The sequence below is a fragment of the Stomoxys calcitrans genome, chromosome 1 (assembly GCF_963082655.1).
Source record: "Stomoxys calcitrans chromosome 1, idStoCalc2.1, whole genome shotgun sequence".
In the NCBI taxonomy this organism is placed as follows: Eukaryota; Metazoa; Arthropoda; class Insecta; order Diptera; family Muscidae; genus Stomoxys; species Stomoxys calcitrans.
In genome coordinates, this window is record NC_081552.1 from 43168635 (window position 1) to 43191517 (window position 22883).

General features: G+C 39.8%; 2 protein-coding genes across 2 annotated transcripts in view; both read left to right on the forward strand.

Annotated features, from left to right (window-relative positions):
* Positions 1–22883, forward strand: part of LOC106094364 (mucin-2-like) — a 267611-nt gene that overhangs the window by 49866 nt on the left and 194862 nt on the right. The window lies entirely within an intron of this gene.
* LOC106095029 (selenoprotein V) lies at positions 149–22725 on the forward strand. The gene is made up of 3 exons (XM_059364923.1): positions 149–984; positions 1056–2108; positions 22559–22725. Exons 1-3 carry the CDS (start codon positions 975–977, stop codon positions 22723–22725), a joined length of 1230 nt encoding a protein of 409 aa, XP_059220906.1. The 5' UTR covers positions 149–974.

Here is a 22883-nt window from a genome sequence, read left to right on the forward strand (position 1 = left end):
TTCCTTTGGCATGAACAAAACTAGTAAGTAAGGACTAAAGTGGGGCAGAGCCGAACTTTTATGCATTTGATGTGTAGATTTTCTACAAAAACTCGTGCAAAAGTTTGAAATAATAGCTTGATAAATGGGCTGGCAAAGGTCCTAAAAGTGAAAATCGCGAGATACGTATATATGGAAGATATATCTAAATCAGAATCGATTTCTATGAAATTTTTAAGTGATCTCCAGAGTGATAAGAGAAAGTAGATAAAAATTTCATGGTCTTTCCAAAATACCTTTCATTAAGCCCCATATCACAATGGTCGGTAAAAATGTTCGATTTGTGGGTATTTGGGAATGGGGAGGCCTTTGTTATTCCTTTTGTAACACATCGAAATATCCATTACTGACCCCACAATGTATACTTTATTCTAAATCGTGATTAAATTCTCCGACGCTATAGACAGATTTGTTACAAAAACTTGCATTACAACCTACGATAGCTCTGCTGAATATGGTCGAAATCGGACTAGATATGGATATAACCGAAAACATTTCTTGGATTCATGAATGGTTCATTTTTCAGAGGATTAAAACGAAATTTGGTTTATACATACATATAAATGTTTGGTGGGTATCCAAAATTAGGCCTGGCCGAACTTCATGTAACATTCCTATTATATTCCAATACCTGGTTCTGACCGATCACGTTTCAGTGTGCTGGCCTTTATCTTCGCATTTAAAGATGGCATATAAATAATAGTTAGTCTCTAGCCCCTAATGCAGTGAAATTAATTGCAGATTATAATCACCATCAAAGTGTGCAATGTAATTTGGACGAGCACAGAGGGTCTTAGTTTTGTAAATCCTTTTTTTTATCGATAGACTGTAGATAATAGAAGAAATAAAGACGATATTTACAAGCACGTTATATTCAATTCATATTTGGCATCAGAGAACTCAACAATGATACGAAAATTAAAACCAAACTGGCTATGAATAAAAGTAAGAATAATTACGCAGATTTCTGTTAAGAACCATCATATACAACATAAATTTTTGCCTCATATTTTCAGTTTTGCTCGTTTTGTTGTTAGTTGTAAGCCTGTGCCTAAGTTCCCTTCAGGCTCAGGATATTTGTAAAAACCATCAAAATGGAGTTCTATTGCCATATCCCAAGGATTGTGGCAAATATGTGGTCTGCCGCGGTAGCAAGCCTCACATTTTGAGAACCTGTCCATTGGGTTTGCATTTCATTTGTTGGCTATCGGTTTGTGATGCCAAAGAACGCGCTGATTGTAATTTAAAGCAAGAGAATCCCATTGTATCGGAACAGGTATTAGATTCTTCAACTGGTCCCTCGGGAACAGCATGTACGATTTCTGGAAATTGTGCCGGAAAACCCGTAGGCACATTAATTAGCAATGCAGATTCTAATGGATACATAGTATGTCAGTGTCAGAATGAAATTAAAATGTCTTGTGCTCCTGGAACTATATTTGATGAAGCACTACAGACTTGCGTTCATAATGGTTGGGTTGGAAATTGTGGGTCTCCAACTCCAACTCTTGCACCACCAACCCCAGCACCTCCAACTCCCGCACCTACAACTCCAACACCACCAACCACAACACCACCGACCCCACCACTACCAAGCCCAGCACCTCCAACTCCACCACCACCAACCCCAGCAACCACACCACCAAGCCCAGCACCTCCAACTCCTGCACCCCCAACTTCTTCACCTTCAACTCCAGCACCTCCAACTCCCGCACCTACAACTCCACCACCACCAACCCCAGCAACCACACCTCCAAGTCCAGCACTTCCAACTCCTGCACCCCCAACTTCTTCACCTCCAACTCCAGCACCTCCAACTCTAGTATCCCCAACTCCCCCAACACCTCCAACTCCTGCACCTCAAATCCCAGCAACTCCTTCCACTGGTCCCTCTGGTACTACATGTACCAATTCGGAAAAATGTGTTGGACAACCCGATGGTACAATGTTTGCCGATCCCAACTCCAATGGATACATTGTATGCCAATGTCAATGTGAAATTAAAAGACCTTGTGCTCCGGGTACTGCGTTTAATGAATCTTTGCAGACTTGTGATCACATTGGTTGTGGTAAAAGTGGAAAATCTAAAAGAACAAATAATGCAGCATTTCCTAGTAGAACACATTTTTATACCACACTAGCTGACCCGGGCCCGCTCCGCTGCGCCTTCTTTTACTTAATATGGAACAAAACTTTCCTTGGAATATTTATTTTCAACAATTAAAGATCTTTTAGTGAAATACCATGCTACGAAAATAGTATATCGCTTGACTAACAGTTTAACAATATAAGTGCCTTTATCTGAATCCCATATGATCTTTATTGGTCTACGAATTTAAGTTTGGATGTAAGGTGTACTCCATTCTTAAAATACTTGATTTCAGCCCGATATTCTCATGATATCTGATTTAGTGGTGATTTAGGGGGAGAGGCGGTCCCCCGAAACTTGGCCCTGAAAAAATGTCAGCATCGTGCTTTTCTCTCAAATACCGTTTATTTAAACCCCATATTGCCATTGGCTTAAGAGAAGTTTACAGGATGAGGCATCCCCCAAACACATGGCCCCAAAATAGGTTATCAAATTCGTTTTCCAATCTCAAATACCTTTTATTTGAGCCACATATTGGCATGGTTGAAAACATTTTTTTCTTTGGGGGTGTTTTGGGAAGGGGGTGATGCCCTAAATACATGGTCCTACATTTGGATATCAAATTCGTATTCTACTCCCAAAAACCTTTATTTGGGCCCCATATTGCGATGGTCACTAAAAAATTGCTGTTTGTGGGGTATTTTGGGTATGAATTCTTGCTCTACCCCCAATACCTTTCATTTTAGCTCCACATTGACATGGTGGGTAAATATGCCCTTTTTAGGGGTGTTTTGGCAATTGGGGTGGTCCCCCAAAAATTAAGCCCGGAAAATATATCAAAAACGTACTCTATTCTCATATATCTATATATCATTTATTTGAACCATTGCCCTCAAAATTGGATATCAAATTCGTTTTCTAATCTCATTAAAACTCCTTATTGCAAAAGTCAGCAAATATGTCCGGTTTGGGGTATTGGCCCTAAAAACTATGAATATTTAGTTCCACTCTCTTTAAGAACCAAATTGTCTTGGTGAGCGTCCTATTTGAAATACGTCTTGTCTTGGAAATACATCCTATTTGAGGGTTTTTATGGTGGTGGCACGTCCGCTAGACAGTTGGCCCCTAATGTTGATATCAGATACGTAGTCTATTCCCACATACTTTTAATTTGAGCCCCATATTTCCATAGTCGGCAAACGTGACTGGCTTGGGGGTGTTTTGGGGGATGGGCGGCCACTCAGTGAGTTGGCCTTGAAAAATTATATCGCAATCGTGTTCCACTTTAAAACCCCTCTTATTTGAGCCTCATATTGCAATAGTCAGAAAATACCTACTATTGGGTTAGTGTTGTGGGGGTGCCGTGGCCCCATAGACACATTTCCCGAATATTGATTTAAAATTCGTGCTTTACTCCCAAAGACCGTTCATTTGAGCCCCAAATTGCTATGGTTGTAAATTTGTCCCCTTTGCGGAATGCTTTTCGTGAGAGGCGGCCCAATAAACACTTGGTCCCATATTTGGATATCAGATTCGTATTCTACATTCAAATACCTTTTATCGAAGCCCCATATTCCCATGGTCAGTAATAAAGTCCTATTTTGGCAGTGTTTTGGCAAAGGGGTGGAGCCCCAGAAACGTGGTCCCACATTTGGATATCAGATTCGTATTCTACTCGCAAATACCTTTCATTTGAGTCCCATATTGCCATGATCGGTAAATATGTCCGATTTGGGGGTATTTCGGAGGTTGGGGTGCTCCCCCTATCACTTGGTCCGACAATTGGATATCAGATACGTTTTCGTATCTTAAATACCTTCCATTTGAGTCCCATATTGTCGTGATTGGTCTTAATATGTATTTGGTAGGTTTTAGGGTGGGGCAGCCCCCCTAGGTACCCTATCCGAAATTTGGATACCAAATTTTGATTTTTAGGGTACTATATGAGAGCACACAAAATTTAGCTTAAATCGCACCACCCATCTTCGAGATCTGGCGTTTCTGAAAATTAGGGTAAGGGGGAGGGTCCGCCCCCCTTCAGATATCAAAAAAATTTAAAACCCTATTTTCATCACGGGTCATTATGCACCATCTGTGAAAATTTGAAGAAAATCGGTTCAGCCGTTTCTGAGTCTATAAGGAACACACAAACATACAAACAAACAAATCTACAAACAAACACAAATTGATTTTTATACCCTCCACCATAAGATGGGGGGTATACTAATTTCGTCATTCTGTTTGTAACTACTCGAAATATTCGTCTAAGACCCCATAAAGTATATATATTCTTGATCGTCGTGAAATTTTATGTCGATCTAGCCATGTCCGTCCGTCTGTCCGTCCGTCCGTCCGTCCGTCCGTCCGTCTGTCTGTCGAAAGCACGCTAACTTCCGAAGGAGTAAAGCTAGCCGCTTGAAATTTTGCACAAATACTTCTTATTAGTGTAGGTCGGTTGGTATTGTAAATGGGCCATATCGGTCCATGTTTTGATATAGCTGCCATATAAACCGATCTTGGGTCTTGACTTCTTGAGCCTCTAGAGTGCGCAATTCTTATCCGATTGGAATGAATTTTTGCACGACGTGTTTTGTTATGATATCCAACAACTGCGCCAAGTATAGTTCAAATCGGTCCATAACCTGATATAGCTGCCATATAAACCGATCTTGGGTCTTGACTTCTTGAGCCTCTAGCGTGCGCAATTCTTACCCGATCAGAATGAAATTTTGCACGTCGTGTTTTGTTATTATATCCAACAACTGTACCAAGTAAGGTTCAAATCGGTCCATAACCTGATATAGCTGCCATATAAACCGATCTTGGGTCTTGAATTCGTGAGCCTTTAGAGTGCGCAATTCTTATCCGATAGGAATGAAATTTTGCACGACGTGTTTTGTTATGATATCCAACAACTGTGCCAAGTATGGTTCAAATCGGTTCATAACCTAATATAGCTGCCATATAAACCGATCTTGGGTCTTGATTTCTTGAGCCTCTAGCGTGCACAATTCTTATCCGATCAGAGTGAAATTGTGCACGACGTGTTTTGTTATGATATTTAACAACTGTGCCAAGTATGGTTCAAATCGGCCCATAACCTGATATAGCTGCCATATAAACCGATCTTGGGTCTTGACTTCTTGAGCCTTTAGAGTGCGCAATTCTTATCCGATTGGAATGAATTTTTGCACGACGTGTTTTGTTATGATATCCAACAACTGTGCCAAGTATAGTTCAAATCGGTCCATAACCTGATATAGCTGCCATATAAACCGATCTTGGGTCTTGACTTCTTGAGCCTGTAACGTGCGCAATTCTTACCCGATTTGAATGAAATTTTGCACGTCGTGTTTAGTTATTACATACAACAACTGTGCCAAGTATGGTTCAAATCGGTATATAACCTGATATAGCTGCCATATAAACCGATCTTGGGTCTTGACTTCTTGAGCCTCTAGAGTGCGCAATTCTTATCCGATAGGAATGAAATTTTGCACGACATGTTTTGTTATGATATCCAACAACTGTGCCAAGTATGGTTCAAATCGGCCCATAACCTGATATAGCTGCCATATAAACCGATCTTGGGTCTTAACTTCTTGAGCCTCTAGAGGGCGCAATTCTTATCCGAATGGAATGGAATTTCGCACGACGTGTTTTGTTATGATACCCAACAACTGTGCCAAGTATGGTTTAAATCGGTTCATAACCTGATATAGCTGCCATATAAACCGATCTTGGGTCTTAACTTCTTGAGCCTCTAGAGGGCGCAATTCTTATCCGAATGGAATGGAATTTCGCACGACGTGTTTTGTTATGATACCCAACAACTGTGCCAAGTATGGTTTAAATCGGTTCATAACCTGATATAGCTGCCATATAAACCGATCTTGGGTCTTGACTTCTTGAGCCTCTAGAGGGCACAATTCTTATCCGATTTGAATGAATTTTTGCACGAAGTATTTCGTTATGATATCCAACAACTGTGCCAAGTATGGTTGAAATCGGTCGATAGCCTGATATAGCTGTCATATAAACAGATCTGGGGATTTGACTTCTTGAGCTTTTAGAGGGCGCAATTCCTATCCGATTTGGCTGAAATTTTGCATGACGTATTTTATTTTTACTTTCAACAACTGTGTCAAATAAGGTTCAAATCGGTTAATAACCCGATATAGCTGCCATATAAACCGATCTGGGATCTTGACTTCTTGACCCCTAGAGGTCGCAATTATTATCCGATATGCCTGAAATTTTGTACGACGGATCCTCTCATGACCATCAACATACGTATTTATTTTGGTCTGAATCGTTCTATAGGCCGATACAGCTCCCATATAAATTGATCTCTCTATTTTACTTCTTGAGCCCACATAGGGCGCAATTCTTATTCGAATTGGCTGACATTTTACACAGGTCTCCAACATATAATTTAATTGTGGTCCGAACCGGATCATATCTTGATATCGTTTTAATAGCAGAGCAACTCTTTTCTGGTATCACTTTTTGCCTAAGAAGAGATGCCGGGAAAAGAACTCGACAAATGCGATCCATGGTGGAGGGTATATAAGATTCGGCCCGGCCGAACTTAGCACGCTTTTACTTGTTATATATAAGACAAGCTGAATCTGGTCCATTCCGCTGCGCCTTCTTTTACTTTATATGGAACAAACTTATCATTTGAATATTAATTTTCGGCAATTAAAGAGCTTTTAGTGAATTGCCATGCTACGAAAATGGTAAATGACTCGACTAACAGTATAACAATATAACTGACTTTATCTAAATCCATATGATCTTAATTGGTCTATGAATTCGCTCGGAGGGTTAAGGACGATTCTTAAAACACTTTATGTAAGCCCGATATTCTCATGGGGATTTTGAAAGTGAGAAGGCAACCAGGGTGGTGGTTGAGGGGTTAAGGGTGTAGTGTGAAACCCAAAAACGTGGTCCCGAAAGTGAGTATCAATTTCGTTCTCTACTCCCAAATACCATTCATTTGAGCCCTATATTACAATGTTCGGTATATATATATGGGGTGGTTCCCCAGAATATCCATTCATTTAAACCTCATATTGCCATTGGTTTAAGGGGAGTTCATGGGATGCAGTATTTCAAACACATGGCTCCAACAATTGGTTATGAAATTAGTTTTCCAATCTCAAATACCTTTCATTTAAGCCACATATTACCATGGTCGGTAAATTTTTATTCTACTCCGTAATACCTTTATTTGAGCCCCACATGGGAAAGGGGTAGACCTCCAGAAAATTGGTCCCGAAAGTAGGTATACATTTTGTGCTCTACTCTCCAATACCTGTCATGTGACACCCAGAAGCTCTTAGCCCTAAAAATGATCAGCATCGTGAAATACTCTCTAATATCATTTATTTGAACCCCACATTGCCATTGGTCTAAATATTGGATATCAAATTCGTTTTCTAATCTCAAATACCTCTCATTTAAGAGGTATGGGCCCTAAAAACTATCAATAGCGAGCTCCACTCTCTTTAAGACCCAAATTGTCATGTTGAGAAAATACGACCTATTTAGGGGTTGTTATGGTGGTGGGACATCCCCTAGACAGTTGGTCCCAAAAGTTCATATCAGATTCATGGTCTAGGCTGGGGCGACCACTCAGTGAATTGGCTTTAAAAATATGTATCAGATTCGTGTTCTACTCTAAAAAAAAAACCTCTTATTTGTGCCTCAAATTGCAATGGTCAGCATGGTCCCATATTTAGATATCAGATTCTAATTCTTCACTCAAATACCTTTTATTTAAGTCCCATATTCCCATGGTGAGTAAATAAGTACTGTTTGGAGGGGTGTTTTTGGAAGGGGGTGGACCCCCAGAAACGTGGTCCCACATTTGGATATTAGATTCGTATTCTACTCGCAAATACCTTTCATTTGAGTCCCATATTGCCATGGTCGGTAAATATATCCGATTTAGGGGAGTTTTGGGGGTTGGGTGGTGTTGTGGGAGTGGGGTGGCCCCATAGACACTTTACGCGAATATTGATATCAGATTCGTGCTTTACTCCCAAAGACCTATCATTTGAGCCCCATATTGCTATGGTCGTAAATTTGTCCCCTTTGGGGGATGTTTTAGGGGAGAGGCGGCCCCCCAAACACTAGGTCCCATATTTGGATATTAGATTCGAATTCTACACTCAAATATCTTTTATATAAACCCCATATTCCCATGGTCAGTAAATAAGTCCTGTTTGGGGGTTGCTTTGGGGAAGGGGTGGACTCCCAAAAACGTGGTTCCATATTGGAATATTAGATTCTTATTCTACTCGCAAATACCTTTCATTTGAGTCCCATATTGCCAAGGTCGGTAAATATGTCCGATTTAGGGTTGTTTTAGATGTGTTTTGGGGGTTGAGGTGGTCCCCCTAACACTTGGTCCGACAATTGGATATCAGATACGTTTTCTTATCCTAAATACCTTTCATTTGAGTCCCATATTGTCGTAATTGGTCAAAATATATGTTTGGTAGGTTTTAGGGTGGGGCGGCCCCCCTAGGTACCCCATCCGAAATTTGGATACCAAATTTTTATTTTTAGGGTACTATATGAGAGCACACAAAATTTCGCTTAAATCGCACAACCCATCTCCGAGATCTGGCGTTTCTGAAAATTAGGGTAAGGGGGAGGATTCACTCACCCTTCAGATATAAAAAAATTTAGTACCCTATTTTCACCACGGGGTCATTATGACCCATCTGTGAAAATTTCAAGAAAATCGGTTCAGCCGTTTCTAAGTCTATAAGGAACACACAAACAAACAAACACAAATTGATTTTTATACCCTCCACCATAAGATGGGGGGTATATTAATTCGTCATTCTGTTTGTAACTACTCGAAATATTCGTCTGAGACCCCATAAAGTATATATATTCTTGATCGTCGCGACATTTTATGTCGATCTAGCCATGTCCGTCCGTCTGTCCGTCCGTCCGTCCGTCTGTCCGTCCGTCTGTCCGTCCGTCCGTCCGTCTGTCCGTCCGTCCGTCCGTCTGTCTGTCGAAAGCACGCTAACTTCCGAAGGAGTAAAGCTAGCCGCTTGAAATTTTGCACAAATACTTCTTATTAGTGTAGGTCGGTTGGTATTGTAAATGGGCCATATGGGTCCATGTTTTGATATAGCTGCCATATAAACCGATCTTGGGTCTTGACTTCTTGAGCCTCTAGCGTGCGCAATTCTTATCCGATCAAAATAAAATTTTGCACGACGTGTTTTTTTATGATATCCAACAACTGCGCTAAGTATGGTTCAAATCGGTCCATAACCTGATATAGCTGCCATATAAACCGATCTTGGGTCTTGACTTCTTGAGCCTCTAAAGGGCGCAATTCTTATCCGATTGAAATGAAATTTTGCACGACGTGTTTCGTTATGATATCCAACAACTGTGCTAAGTATGGTTCAAATCGGTCCATAACCTTATATAGCTGTCATATAAACCGATCTTGGGTCTTGACTTCTTGAGCCTCTAGAGGGCGCAATTCTTATCCAATTTGAATGAATTTTGGCACGTAGTATTTTGATATGATATCCAACAACTGTGCTAAGTATGGTTCAAATCAGTCCATAACCTGATATAGCTGCCATATAAACCGATCTTGGGTCTTGACTTCTTGAGCCTCTAGAGGGCGCAATTCTTATCCGATTGGAATGGAATTTCGCAAGACGTGTTTTGTTATGATACCCAACAACTGTGCCAAGTATGGTTTAAATCGGTCCATAACCTGATATAGCTATCAAATAAACATATCTGAGGATTTGACTTCTTGAGCTTCTAGAGGGCTCAATTCCTATCCGATTTGGCTGAAATTTTGCATGACGTATTTTATTTTTACTTTCAACAACTGTTTCAAATAAGGTTCAAATCGGTTCATAACCTGATATAGCTGCCATATAAACCGATCTGGGGTCTTGACTTCTTGACCCCTAGAGGTCGCAATTATTATCCGATATGCCTGAAATTTTGTACGACGGATCCTCTCATGACCATCAACAAGCGTGTTTATAATGGTCTGTTTTTGCCTAAGAAGAGATGCCGGGAAAAGAACTCGACAAATGCGATCCATGGTGGAGGGTATATAAGATTCGGCCCGGCCGAACTTAGCACGCTTTTACTTGTTATATATAAAATATATTCTAGCTGTACCCTACCATATTCGTAGTCTACTATCGAATACTTTTTTTTTTTGAGTACTGTATTACCATGTTCGTCTAATATGCCCACATGGGGCTGTTTTGGGTTCTGGGGTGGCCCCCTTGGTAATTACTCTCAATTTGTATTTTGTGCTTGGGGCGGCGCCCTAGGTACTTGACTTCATATTCGAATTCTACTCCCGAGTACTATTCATTATAGTCAATATTGTCACGATAGGTCCACTTTGAATTTGGGCGGTAATTTTGGGGCGACGCCCTCAGGATTAAATTTTTGACACCATATTTGATCTTGATTCTTGATCCAGTTCTACTCCCGAAAACCTTTCATTTGAGTCCCATATTGTCCCGATCGGTGCACTTTGATTTTAGTATTACTTTTGGGCGGTTGTGGGCTTGGGACGGCCCCCTAGGTAATTGAACCCCGTTTAAAATATCATTTTCACACTTTACCCCCAAATACTTTTCATTTGAGTCCAATATTGTACCAATCGGTCCACTCTTAATTTTGGGCACTACTTTTGGGACGGTTTTTGGCCCAGCTCCCTAGATATTTGATCTAATTATAATATTATATTCATACTCTACTCCCGAATACCTTTCATTGGAGACTTATAAGAGGGTTGTCTTTTATATTTCGGGATTAGAGAACACAAAAACAAATATTAATCACCGAAAATCGCTTTATTATTTTTTTCAAATTATTCCCCATTATGTCTATACTCTTTTGCATGCGTTTGAACCAATTGTCGAAGCATGTTTGCCACTCTGATTGAGGCATATCCAAAACTGGTGTCGAAAAACGTTGACCTCTCATTTTATTTTTTACGTGCGGGAATAAAAAGAAGTAATTCGGTGTCAAGTCAGGACTATACGACGAATGATACATGAAATCGATGTTTTGAGTGCTCAAAAAAGAAGTTGTTTCATATTTTTGGAGCTTTTTTTTTCGACCAAGCCCTTTTTTGAGCGATTGACAAATTGTGTGTGATCCAACGCGTACAACTTTTATTGAGGGTCAAATGTTCATGCAATATTGAATGTATGCTTATATCAGTTGGCTCACAGCATCGATGGTTTTTGGAACAACAACTGATTTTGGACGACCTTCACGAAATTCGTCTTTGAGTGAACTACGATCTCGGTTGAATGCACCATATCATCGATACACACGGGTCTTTGATGGAGCTTAATCGGCAAAAATTAAATTAAGTTGATCGATGCACTATTGTTGAGTTATATTTGGGGCGGTTTTGCACCTTGGGCGGCCTTCTAGGTACCTGGACCCAATGTTAAATACCATATTCGTATTTAACTCAGAAATACCTTTCATTTGAGTCCCATTTTGTCCCCATCTGTATAGATATATCCTGGTTGGGACTTTTGGGGGGTGGGGAGGCCCCTCAGGCACCAAGAAATAAATTTTTATGTCAGATGTGTACTCTACTTTTAAAAACCTTTCATTTGATACCTATATATCCCAAAGCGGTAAAATTGTCCTGTTGGGTGGTGCTTTTGGGGTTGGGTAAACCCCCCGACACTTGGGTGCCATTTTTATGCCAAGTTCGCACTCAACTCTTAAATACCTTTCATTTGATGCCCATATTGCCCCGATCGATAATATAACCGTTCGGGTGGGCTTTGGGATAGGGCGTCCCCCCAGGTTATTTGACCTCAAAGTTATATACCAATTTGGTGTTTTAGGGGTACCATAAGGTGGCATACAAAGTTTTGCTTTAATCCGAGATCTGGCGTTTTGAAAAATACTGGTAAGGGGGAGGTATTAGCCGATTTCGCTGAAATTTGAAAGAGTTTGTTGTTTTAAACCTACCGAAATCCGACTCAAATATTGTCCGGATCAAATATGGACCACGATCTGTCGATTAAGGGGTTTGAACCCACAAAAGCTGCATTTATAACCCGATTTCGCTGAAACTTGAAACGGTGTGTTGTTTTAAACCTCCTGACAGTCCGACTCAAATATGGTTCCGATCGGACTATATTAAGATATAGCTGCCATATAGACCGATTGGCCAATCGAGAATCTTAAGCACATAAAAGCTGCATTTATTTCGCTGCAATATGACACAGTGACTTATATAAATCCTCCCGTCATCCGACCAGCATATGGTCCAGATCAGACTATATGTAGATATAGCTGCCATATAGACCGATCTTCCAATGTAGGGTCTTAATCTTGTAAAAAGCGGATTTGTTGCCCTATTTCGCTGAAACTTTGACTTGTATAACAGTTCTCGGGACCTGAATCAAACATGATACAGAGCAGCCACCATTTGCATATTGTTATGGATGTGGTAGTGGAGTTTTTATAAAAGAGGATGGTTAATTCATCCATGGTGGTAATTATCCAAAGTTTGGCACGCCCATTTTTAATTGTTTCTTTTTATTCATTTCGTTTGCAAAATCTCGAAATATTGATCTGAGAACCCATAAAGTATACATATTCTGGATCATCTCGACATTCTGATTCGATCTAGCTATGTCCGTCCGTCTGTCGAAATCACGATAGAGGTGGAACCAGTAATGCTAGCCGCTTGAATTTTTATCTGATTTGGCTGAAATTTTGCATATAGTGTTCTGCTATGATTGGCAAGAACTGTGCTCAGTACAGTTTAAATCGGTCTATAACCTGACATAGCTCCCATATAAACAGATCTACCGATTTGAATTTTTGAGTCCCTGGAAGCCGAAATTTTTGTCTGATATAGCTACAATTTTGCACACAGTGTTCTGTTAAGACTACCAACAGAAGTGCCACGTATGGTTCAAATCGGCCTTGTACCTGATATAGCTCCCATATAAGCCGATCTCCCGATTTGACTTCTTGAGTCCTTACAAACCGCAATTATTGTCCAATTCGGCTAAAATTATGAATGCGGTGTTCTGTTACGACTTCCAACAACTATGCCTAGTACGGTCCAAATTAGTCTATACCTTGATATAGCTTCCATATTAACCTGTCTCTCGATTATCCTTGTTCGGTTCCTGTAAGCTTTCATTTTTGCTGGTTTGACAGAAGTTTGGTATGATAAAATTCTGTCCTTTAACTAAATATAGTTTGCTTAAATTTTTAACAGAATTCATGGTGGTGGGTTCCCAAGATTCGGCCCGGCCGAACTTAGCACCCTTTTACTTGTTTTTCATACCATCTACCATAGAATGGGGGTATACTAATTTCGTCTTTGGTTTGTACCACATCCAAATATTGGTATGGGATCCAACAAAGTATACATATTCTAGATCGTCTTGACATTCTAAGTCGATTTAGCCATGTGCGTCCGTCCATCTGCCCGTCTGTCCGCCATCCGTCTGTATGTTAATCAGTCGAAAGCACGCTATCTTTCGAAGGAGCAACGCTAGGTGCTTGAAATTTTGCATAAATATTTGCTATTTATGCAGGTCGTTTTGGATTGTAAATGGGCCAAATTGGCCCATGTTTTGGTAAAGCTGCCATATAAACTTATATCTGATCTTAACTTCTTGAGCTTTAGAAGCCGCAATTCTTATCCGGTTTGGCAAAAATTTTGCACGAAATATATTATTTGACTTTGCATGAAGTGTTTTGGTTTAGCCATCAGTAACTGTGCCAAGTATGGCCCAAATTGATCCAAAACCTGATATAGCTGCAATATTAGCCTATCTCACGATTGTACTACTTAAGCTTCTAGACCGAGCAATTCTTATCCGATATGGCTGAAATTTTGCTCAATGATTTCCACATTTGTCTGCAACAGCCAAACCAAGTATGACTCCAAGCATAGCATAACATTATTCTTTGTTTGTCTACAAAGAGATATCGGCCAAAAAACTTGACAAATGGGATCCATGGTGGAACGCTATTACTTGTATCGGGCTATAGACCGATTCAGACCATAATAAATACGTATGTTGATGGTTATGAGAGGATCCGTCGCACAAAATTTCAGGCAAATCGGATAATAATTGCGACCTCTAGAGGCTCAAGAAGTCAAGATCCCGATCGGTTTATATGGCAGCTATATCAGGTTATGAACCGATTTGAACCTTATTTGACACAGTTGTTGAAAAAAAATTTCAGCCAAATCGGATAGGAATTGCTCCCTCTAGAAGCTCAAGAAGTAAAGACCCCAGATCGGTTTATATGACAGCTATGTCAGGTTATGAACCGATTTCAACCATACTTGGCACAGTTGTTGGATATCATAATAAAATACTTCGTGCAAAAATTCATTTAAATCGGATAAGAATTGCGCGCCTCTAGAGGGCTCAAGAAGTCAAGACCCAAGATCGGTTTATATGACAGCTATATCCGGTTATGAACCGATTTAAACCATACTTGACACAGTTGTTGGATATCATAACAAAACACGTCATGCAAAATTTCATTCCAATCGAATAAGAATTGTGCACTCTAGAGGCTCAAGAAGTCAAGACCCAAGATCGGTTTATATGGCAGCTATATCAGGTTATGAACCGATTCGAACCATACATTACAAAGATGTTGAGAGGCCTACACAACTCACTGTCCGAATTTCGGCGAAATCGGATAATAAATGTGGTTTTAATGGTCCTAAGACCCTAAATCGACACATCAGTATATATGGCAGCTATATACAATCTGGACCGATATGGGTTGTATTGACCAAGGATATCGAGAGATAGATCGACAGATCGGTATATATGGTGGCTTAATTATGTGGCCTGGTCTAGCCTTGAATAGGTTCTAGCGTTTTACTGTCGCTGGCTAGAACGGACGTCTCGGCCATTGTGTCCATTATGACAGGACACTGTCTGATCGGAAAATATGCTAACGGACTGAAGGTTGCAAGTAACGACTTCTGCAAAAGCTGTGAGGATATCGAGGAAGAAGATATTGTAGTATAGAACATCTGCTGTGTGTATGTCCCGCACTGGCAGTCAAAAGAAGTTTCAATTTAGGTCTGATTTAGCGGATGTGAACATTCGTAAGTTGTTGGGCTAGAAATCATCTCCCTTCTTCTATTCCTGTGGCATCACAATGGACGAAAACGTCAAGTGAGTCTGATGGCAGATTACCATTTAAACTTAATTTAGGCTATCACTGAGCTTAAAACTTGAATTTGACAGCACTCATTGATATCTGAGAAGTTTGCCACTGTTTTTCAACGGAATGTTTATGTCCAAATTTGCAATTGCTCCCTACAAATGCTCCCATCCTGTTGAAATGGTGTTTAGGGTAGTCCTAAACTTTTTTCGTCGACTGTAGTCCTATTTTAAATTTCAGCACTGCAGCTAGCGGACCAACCATCATATGAACTTACACACACGCACATGTACGTGTGCGGGCGGCCGCTGGCTACAGGTGCTTTGTTGTTATTTTTCGCTGAATTCCAACGACAACAGGAGGCTGCGGGTGTTATCAACTGCAGACTTTTTTAATGTTTCGTTGACCATTAATTCGTTCGCCTCGCTTACCTCCCGTGACAGTGTTACAAGTAAAAGAAAAAAAAAACAACAACACACATGTACATAAAGGAAAAAATGAGTGCATTGAACTAAAGAAGTAATTAGGAAGTGAAATTAAATGAAGCACAAAAGTAATAGCTGCACCTAAAGTTAAGTTACAAAAAAACATAAAAGTGTAAATTTTCCTAAATAAAAGTGAAAGTTGTAAATTGTAACTATCTAACTAGTACCAATATTGCACATTACCTTGAAAATACCTACCTGTGTAACCAATACTTACCGCCTAGAAAGAAAGATATTGTCATATATATACTTACCCTAAATGTGATTTAACTTAAAAGAAAATTGAAGCCTTATATTGTGCAATAGTTAAACCTACTCTAAAGTGAATACTGCACAAAAGCCCAGTTGAAAAAATATACTAACCTGCCTTAAAAGCGAAATGTCTATCTATACTTACCTTGAAATTGAGAAGATTTGAACCCTAAAATTTACCTTAATTGCTATACTTACCTTGAAATTGTGAACATAAAAAAGTCTATACATACCTACATATATACATAACCTATATTGCACTATACCCACTGTGAAAAATACATAGCAAAAACCAATAAAACAAAACTGAAATTTGAATTGAAATTCTGGGGCTTTTGTTATATAAACGGATAAATCCTAAGGTCTGCCAACAAACAAATGGTAAACATCTTACACATTTGTATAACACACTAGCTGACCCGGGCCTGCTCCGCTACGCCTTCTTTTACTTTCTATGGAACAAAATTTTCCTTGGAATATTTATTTTCGACAATTAAAGAGCTTTTAGTGAAATACCATGCTTCGAAAATAGTATATCGCTTGACTAACAGTTTAACAATATAAGTGCCTTTATCTGAATCCCATATGATCTTCATTGGTCCACGAATTTAAGTTTGGATGTAAGGTGTACTCCATTTTTATACCCACCACCGAAGGATGAGGGTATATTAATTTTGTCATTCCGTTTGCAACACATTGAAATATCCATTTTCGACCCTATAAAGTATATATATTCTTGATCAGCGTAAAAATCTAAGACGATCTAGACATGTCCGTTCGTCTGTCTGTTGAAATCACGGTACAGTCTTTAAAAATAGAGATATTGGGCTGAAACTTTGCACAGATTCTTTTTTTGTCCATAAGCAGGTTAAGTTCGAAGATGGGCTATATCGGACTATATCTTTATATAGCCCCCATATAGACCGATACGCCGATTTAGGGTCTTAGGCCCATAAAAGCCACATTTATTATCCGATTTTGCTGAAATTTGGGACAGTGAGTTGTGATAGGCCCTTCAACATCCTTCGTCAATTTGACTCAGATCGGTCCAGATTTGGATATAGCTGCCATAAAGACCGATCCGCCGACTAAGGGTCATAGGCCCATAAAAGCCACATTTATTATCCGATTTTGCTGAAATTCTGGACAGTGAGTTGTGTTAGGCCCTTCGACATCCTTCGTCAAATTGACCCAGATCGGTCCAGATTTGGATATAGCTGCAATATAGACCCATCTCTCGGTTTTAGGTTTTGGGGCCATAAAAGGCGCATTTATTATCTGATTTTGCCGAAATTTGAGACAGTGAGTTGACGCAACTCACTGTCCCAAATTTCAGCGAAATCGGATAATATATGTGGCTTTTATGGGACTTAGACCCTAAATCGGAGGATCGGTCTTTATGGCAGCTATATCCAAATCTGGACCGATCTAAGCCAAATTCACGGAGAATGTCGAAGGGCCTAACACAACTCACTGTCCCAAATTTCAGCAAAATCGGATAATAAATGTGGCTTTTATGGGCCTAAGACCCTAAATCGGCCGATCGGTCTATATGGGGGCTATATCAAGATATAGTCCGATATAGCCCATCTTCGAACTTAACCTGCTTATGGACAAAAAAAGAATCTGTGCAAAGTTTTAGCTCAATATCTCTATTTTTAAAGGCTGTAGCGTGATTTCAACAGACAGACGGACAGACGGACGGACATGTCTAGATCCGTTTGCAACACATCGAAATATCCATTTCCGACCCTATAAAGTATACATATTCTTGATCAGCGTAAAAATCTAAGACGATCTAGACATGTCCATCCGTCTGTCCATCTGTCTCTTGAAATCACGCTACAGTCTTCAAAAATAGAGATATTGAGCTGAAACTTTGCACAGATTCATTTTTTGTCCATAAGCAGGTTAAATTCGGAGATGGGCTATATCGGACTATATCTTGATATAGCCCCCGTATAGACCGATCCGCCGATTTAGGGTCTTATTCCCATAAAAGCCACATTTATTATCCGATTTTGCTGAAATTTGGGACAGTGAGTTGTGTTACACCCTCCGACATTCTTTGTTAATTTGACCCAGATCAGTCTAGATTTGGATATAGCTGCCATATAGACAGATCCTCCGATTTAGGGTCTTGGGCCCATAAAAGCCACATTTAGTATTCGATTTTGCTGAAATTTGGGACGGTAAGCTGTGTTGAGCCCTTTGACTTCCTTCTTCAATTTGGCCCAGATCGGCCCAGATTTGGATATAGCTGCCATATAGACCGATCCTCCGATTTAGGGTGTCAGGCCCATAAAAGCCACATTTATTATCCGATTTGGCTGAAATTTGGAAAACACTTTTGTTTGAGGCCCTTTGACGTCCTTCGCCAATTTGGCTCAGATCGGTCCAGATTTGGTTATAGCTGCCATATAGACCGATCCCCCGATTTTGGGTCTTAGACCCATAAAAGCCACATTTATTATCCGAAATTTGGGACAGTGAGTTATGTTGGGCCCTTCGACATCTTTCTTCGATTTGGCCCAGATCGGATCAGATTTGGATATAGATGCCATATAGACCAATTTCTTGATATAAAGTTTTGGGCCCATAAAAGGCGATTTCACTGAAATTTGACACAGTGACTTATGTTAGCCTTTTCGACATCCGTGTCCGTGTCGTATATGGTTCAGATCGGTTTATTTTTAGACAAAGCTACTGTACTTATTAGTATTTGGTCCAAATCGGAATATATTTCGATATAACTGTTATGGGACAAAAGGTAGGCAATTTTCACGGGATTTTGATGAAAGGTTGTTTACATATATACCCGAGGTGGTGGGTATCCAAAGTTCGTCCCGGCCCAACTTAACGCCTTTTTACTTGTTTTTAAGTAATTTTTTTTATAAATATATATGTTTATATAAATTCTGTCCCTCAATTTAGTTAATTTCAGAATTTATTTTAACAGTTTTTTTTAGGATTTTTTTTTAAATATATACAAATTCATGTGCGTTAATTAAGTTAATTTTAGCATTTATTATTAATTTTTTTTACGTCAACAAAACACGTTGTGCAAAATTTCATTCCAATTGGATAAGAATTGCGCGCCTCTAGAGGGCTCAAGAAGTCAAGACCCAAGATCGGTTTATATGACAGCTATATCAGGATATGGACCGATATGGCCCATTTACAATACCGACCGACCTACACTAATAAGAAGTATTTGTGCAAAATTTCAAGTGGCTAGCTTTACTCCTTCGGAAGTTAGCGTGCTTTCGACAGACAGACGGACGGACGGACGGACAGACGGACGGACGGACGGACAGACGGACGGACAGACGGACGGACATGGCTAGATCGACATAAAATTTCACGACGATCAAGAATATATATACTTTATGGGGTCTCAGACGAATATTTCGAGTAGTTACAATCAGAATGACGAAATTAGTATACCCCCCATCTTATGGTGGAGGGTATAAAAATGATTAGCAAGTAATAATTTTTTCGTGAAAAGGGAGATGTAGTGTGTATATGTGTGAGACAATTGTCTGGCTTTGGTCATGGCTTAGGTAATCTGATTCGCGCATATGGACACCCATTCGCGTTGCCGTGTCAATATACATACGTTGCTTATTCACACAGGTGGGCAACCCAACAGCATGGGAACATGCTGGCTAGGCTTAAGCTAGCTTAGAAACGTTTTGTCAAAATAAAGTTTAATTTAAGAACAACATTCAAATGAAGTAGACTTCAATTTTTCCACAATCGTTCAGATCGGTTTATTTTTAGATATAACTACTAAAAGACCAATATTTTGTTATATACAAGGTGGTGGGTATCCAAAGTTCGGCCCGGCCGAACTTAACGCCTTTTTACTTGTTAAAATACTTTATTTCAGCCCGATATTCTCTTTATATTTGATTTAGGGGTGTTGCCATTGGTTTAGGGGAGTTTACACGATATTGCGTCCCCCAAACACATGGCCCCAAAATAGGTTATCATATTCGTTTTCTAATCTCAAAAACCTTTCATTTGAGCCACATATTGGCATTGTCGAAAATTGTTTACCCTTTGGGGGTGTTTTGGGGAAGGGGTGATGTCCTAAATACATGGTCCTACATTTGGATATTAAATTCGTATTCTACTCCCAAATATTTGAGCCCCATATTGCGATGGTCAGTAAAAAATTGCTTTTTGTGGGGTATTTTGGGAAGGAGGTAGACCCCATAAAATTGGTCCCGAAAGTGGGTATCAATTCTTGCTCCACCTTTCATTTAAGCTCCACATTGACATGGTTGGTAAATATGCCCGATTTAGGGGTGATTGGGGTGGTCCCCCAAACACTAAGCCCGAAAAATATATCAGCAAAGTGCTCTATTCTCATATATCTATATATCATTTATTTGAAACCCATATTGCCATTGGCCTCAAAATTGGATATCAAATTCGTTTTCTAATCTCATTTAAACTCATATTGCAAAAGTCGGCAAATATGTCCGGTTTGGGGTATTGAACGTAAAATCTATAAATATTTTGTTCCACTCTCTTTAAGACCCAAATTGTATTGGTGAGAAAATACGTCCTATTTGTGGGTTGTCATGGTGGTGGGACGTCCCATGAACAGTTGATCCCTAATGTTGATATCAGATATGTGGTCTACTCCCAAATACCTTTGATTTGAGCCCCATATTTCCATAGTCGGCAAACATTACCGGATTGGGGGGGTGTTGTGGGGATGGTCGGCCACTCAGTGAGTTGGCCTTGAAAATATATATCGGATTCGTGTTCCACTCTAAAAACCCTCTTATTTGAGCCTCATATTGCAATAGTCAGCAAATACTTACTATTTGGGTGTTGTTGTGGGGGTGGGGTGGCCCCATACACACTTTTCCCGAATATTGATATCAGATTCGTGCTTTACTCCCAAAGAGATTTCATTTGAGCCCCATATGGCTATGGTCGTAAATTTGGCCCCTATGGGGGATGTTTTTGGGGAAAGGCGGCCCCCCAAACACTTGGTCCCATATTTAGATATCAGATTCTAATTCTTCACTCAAATACGTCTTATTTAAGCCCCATATTCCCATTTTCACCACTGGGTCATTATGCACTATCTGTGAAAATTTCAAGCAAATCGGTTCAGCCGTTTCTGAGTCTATAAGGAACACACAAACAAACAGAAATTGATTTGAGACCCCATAAAGTATATATATTCTTGATCGTCGCGACATTTTATATCGATCTAGCCATGTCCGTCCGTCCGTCTGTCTGTCGAAAGCACGCTAACTTCCGAAGGAGTAAAGCTAGCCGCTTGAAATTTTGCACAAATACTTTTTATTAGTGTAGGTCGATTGGTATTGTAAATGGGCCATATCGGTCCATGTTTTGATATAGCTGCCATATAAACCGATCTTGGGTCTTGACTTCTTGAGCCTCTAGAGTGCGCAATTCTTATTCGATTGGGATGAAATTTAGCACGACGTGTTTCGTTATGATATCCAACAACTGTGCCAAGTATTGTTCACATCGGTCCATAACCTGATATAGCTGCCATATAAACCGATCTTGGGTCTTGACTTCTTGAGCCTCTAGAGTGCGCAATTCTTATCCGATAGGAATGAAATTTTGCACGACGTGTTTTGTTATGATATCCAACAACTGTGCCAAGTATGGTTCAATTCGGTTCATAACCTGATATAGCTGTCATATAAACCGATCTTGGGTCTTGACATCTTGAGCCTCTAGAGTGCGCAATTCTTATCCGATTGGGATGAAATTTTGCACCACGTAGTTTGTTATGATATCACACATCTGTGCCAAGTATGGTTTAAATCGGTCCATAACCTGATGTTGCTGCCATATAAACCGATCTTGGGTCTTGACTTCTTGAGCCTCTAGAGGTCGCAATTATTATCCGATTTGCCTGAAATTTTTTACGACGCATCCTCTCCTGACCATCATCATACGTGTGTATTATGGTTTGAATCGGTCTATAGCCCGATATAGCTCCCATAAAAAATCGATCTCTCTATTTTAATTGTTGAGCCCCCAAAGGGCGCAATTCTTATTCGAATTGGCTGACATTTTACACAGGTCTCCAACATATAATTTAATTGTGGTCTAAACCGGATCATATCTTGATATCGCTCTAATAGCAGAGCAAATCTTTTCTTATATCATTTTTTGCCTAAGAAGAGATGCCGGGAAAAGAACTCGACAAATGTGCTCCAAGGTGGAGGGTATATAAGATTCGGCCCGGCCAAACTTAGCACGCTTTTACTTGTCATATATAAGATTTTAAAATTTCACAATCAGATATTTTACACGAGAAGTGGTAGTGCCACCCTAGAAACCAGCATGGCCCCAAATTTACTGATATCTTCGTTATCTGATTTTGAGTGCATGCCAGCTTATTAAAATTATTTGCATTTAACTTCTATCATTGTTTGGAAAGGTTGGAAATTAAATTTTTTGCAAACTTTAGCGCCAGCCATAAAATCTGATCACAATCATAACAGTTCATGGGCTTCCATATTACTCGAATTATTGGCAATCTTCTATCATGGTTTTTGTCAATTTCTGCAAAACACTTTATTTAAGGAAGTTATTGCTGGTACCGGCTATGAGCTTTCGTTACGATTTCTGCTATAGTTTTTTTCCCTCCGAAGATAACAGCCAGCACCCAGATAGCTTTGCCTAGCCTACCATATCAGCTGTAGAGTAGTACCGGCAGTGGTGAAATGATAAACACTGAATACATTGAATTTAATTGCGTATGATAAGTGCCAGCATAGCAGAGACTGCAATTT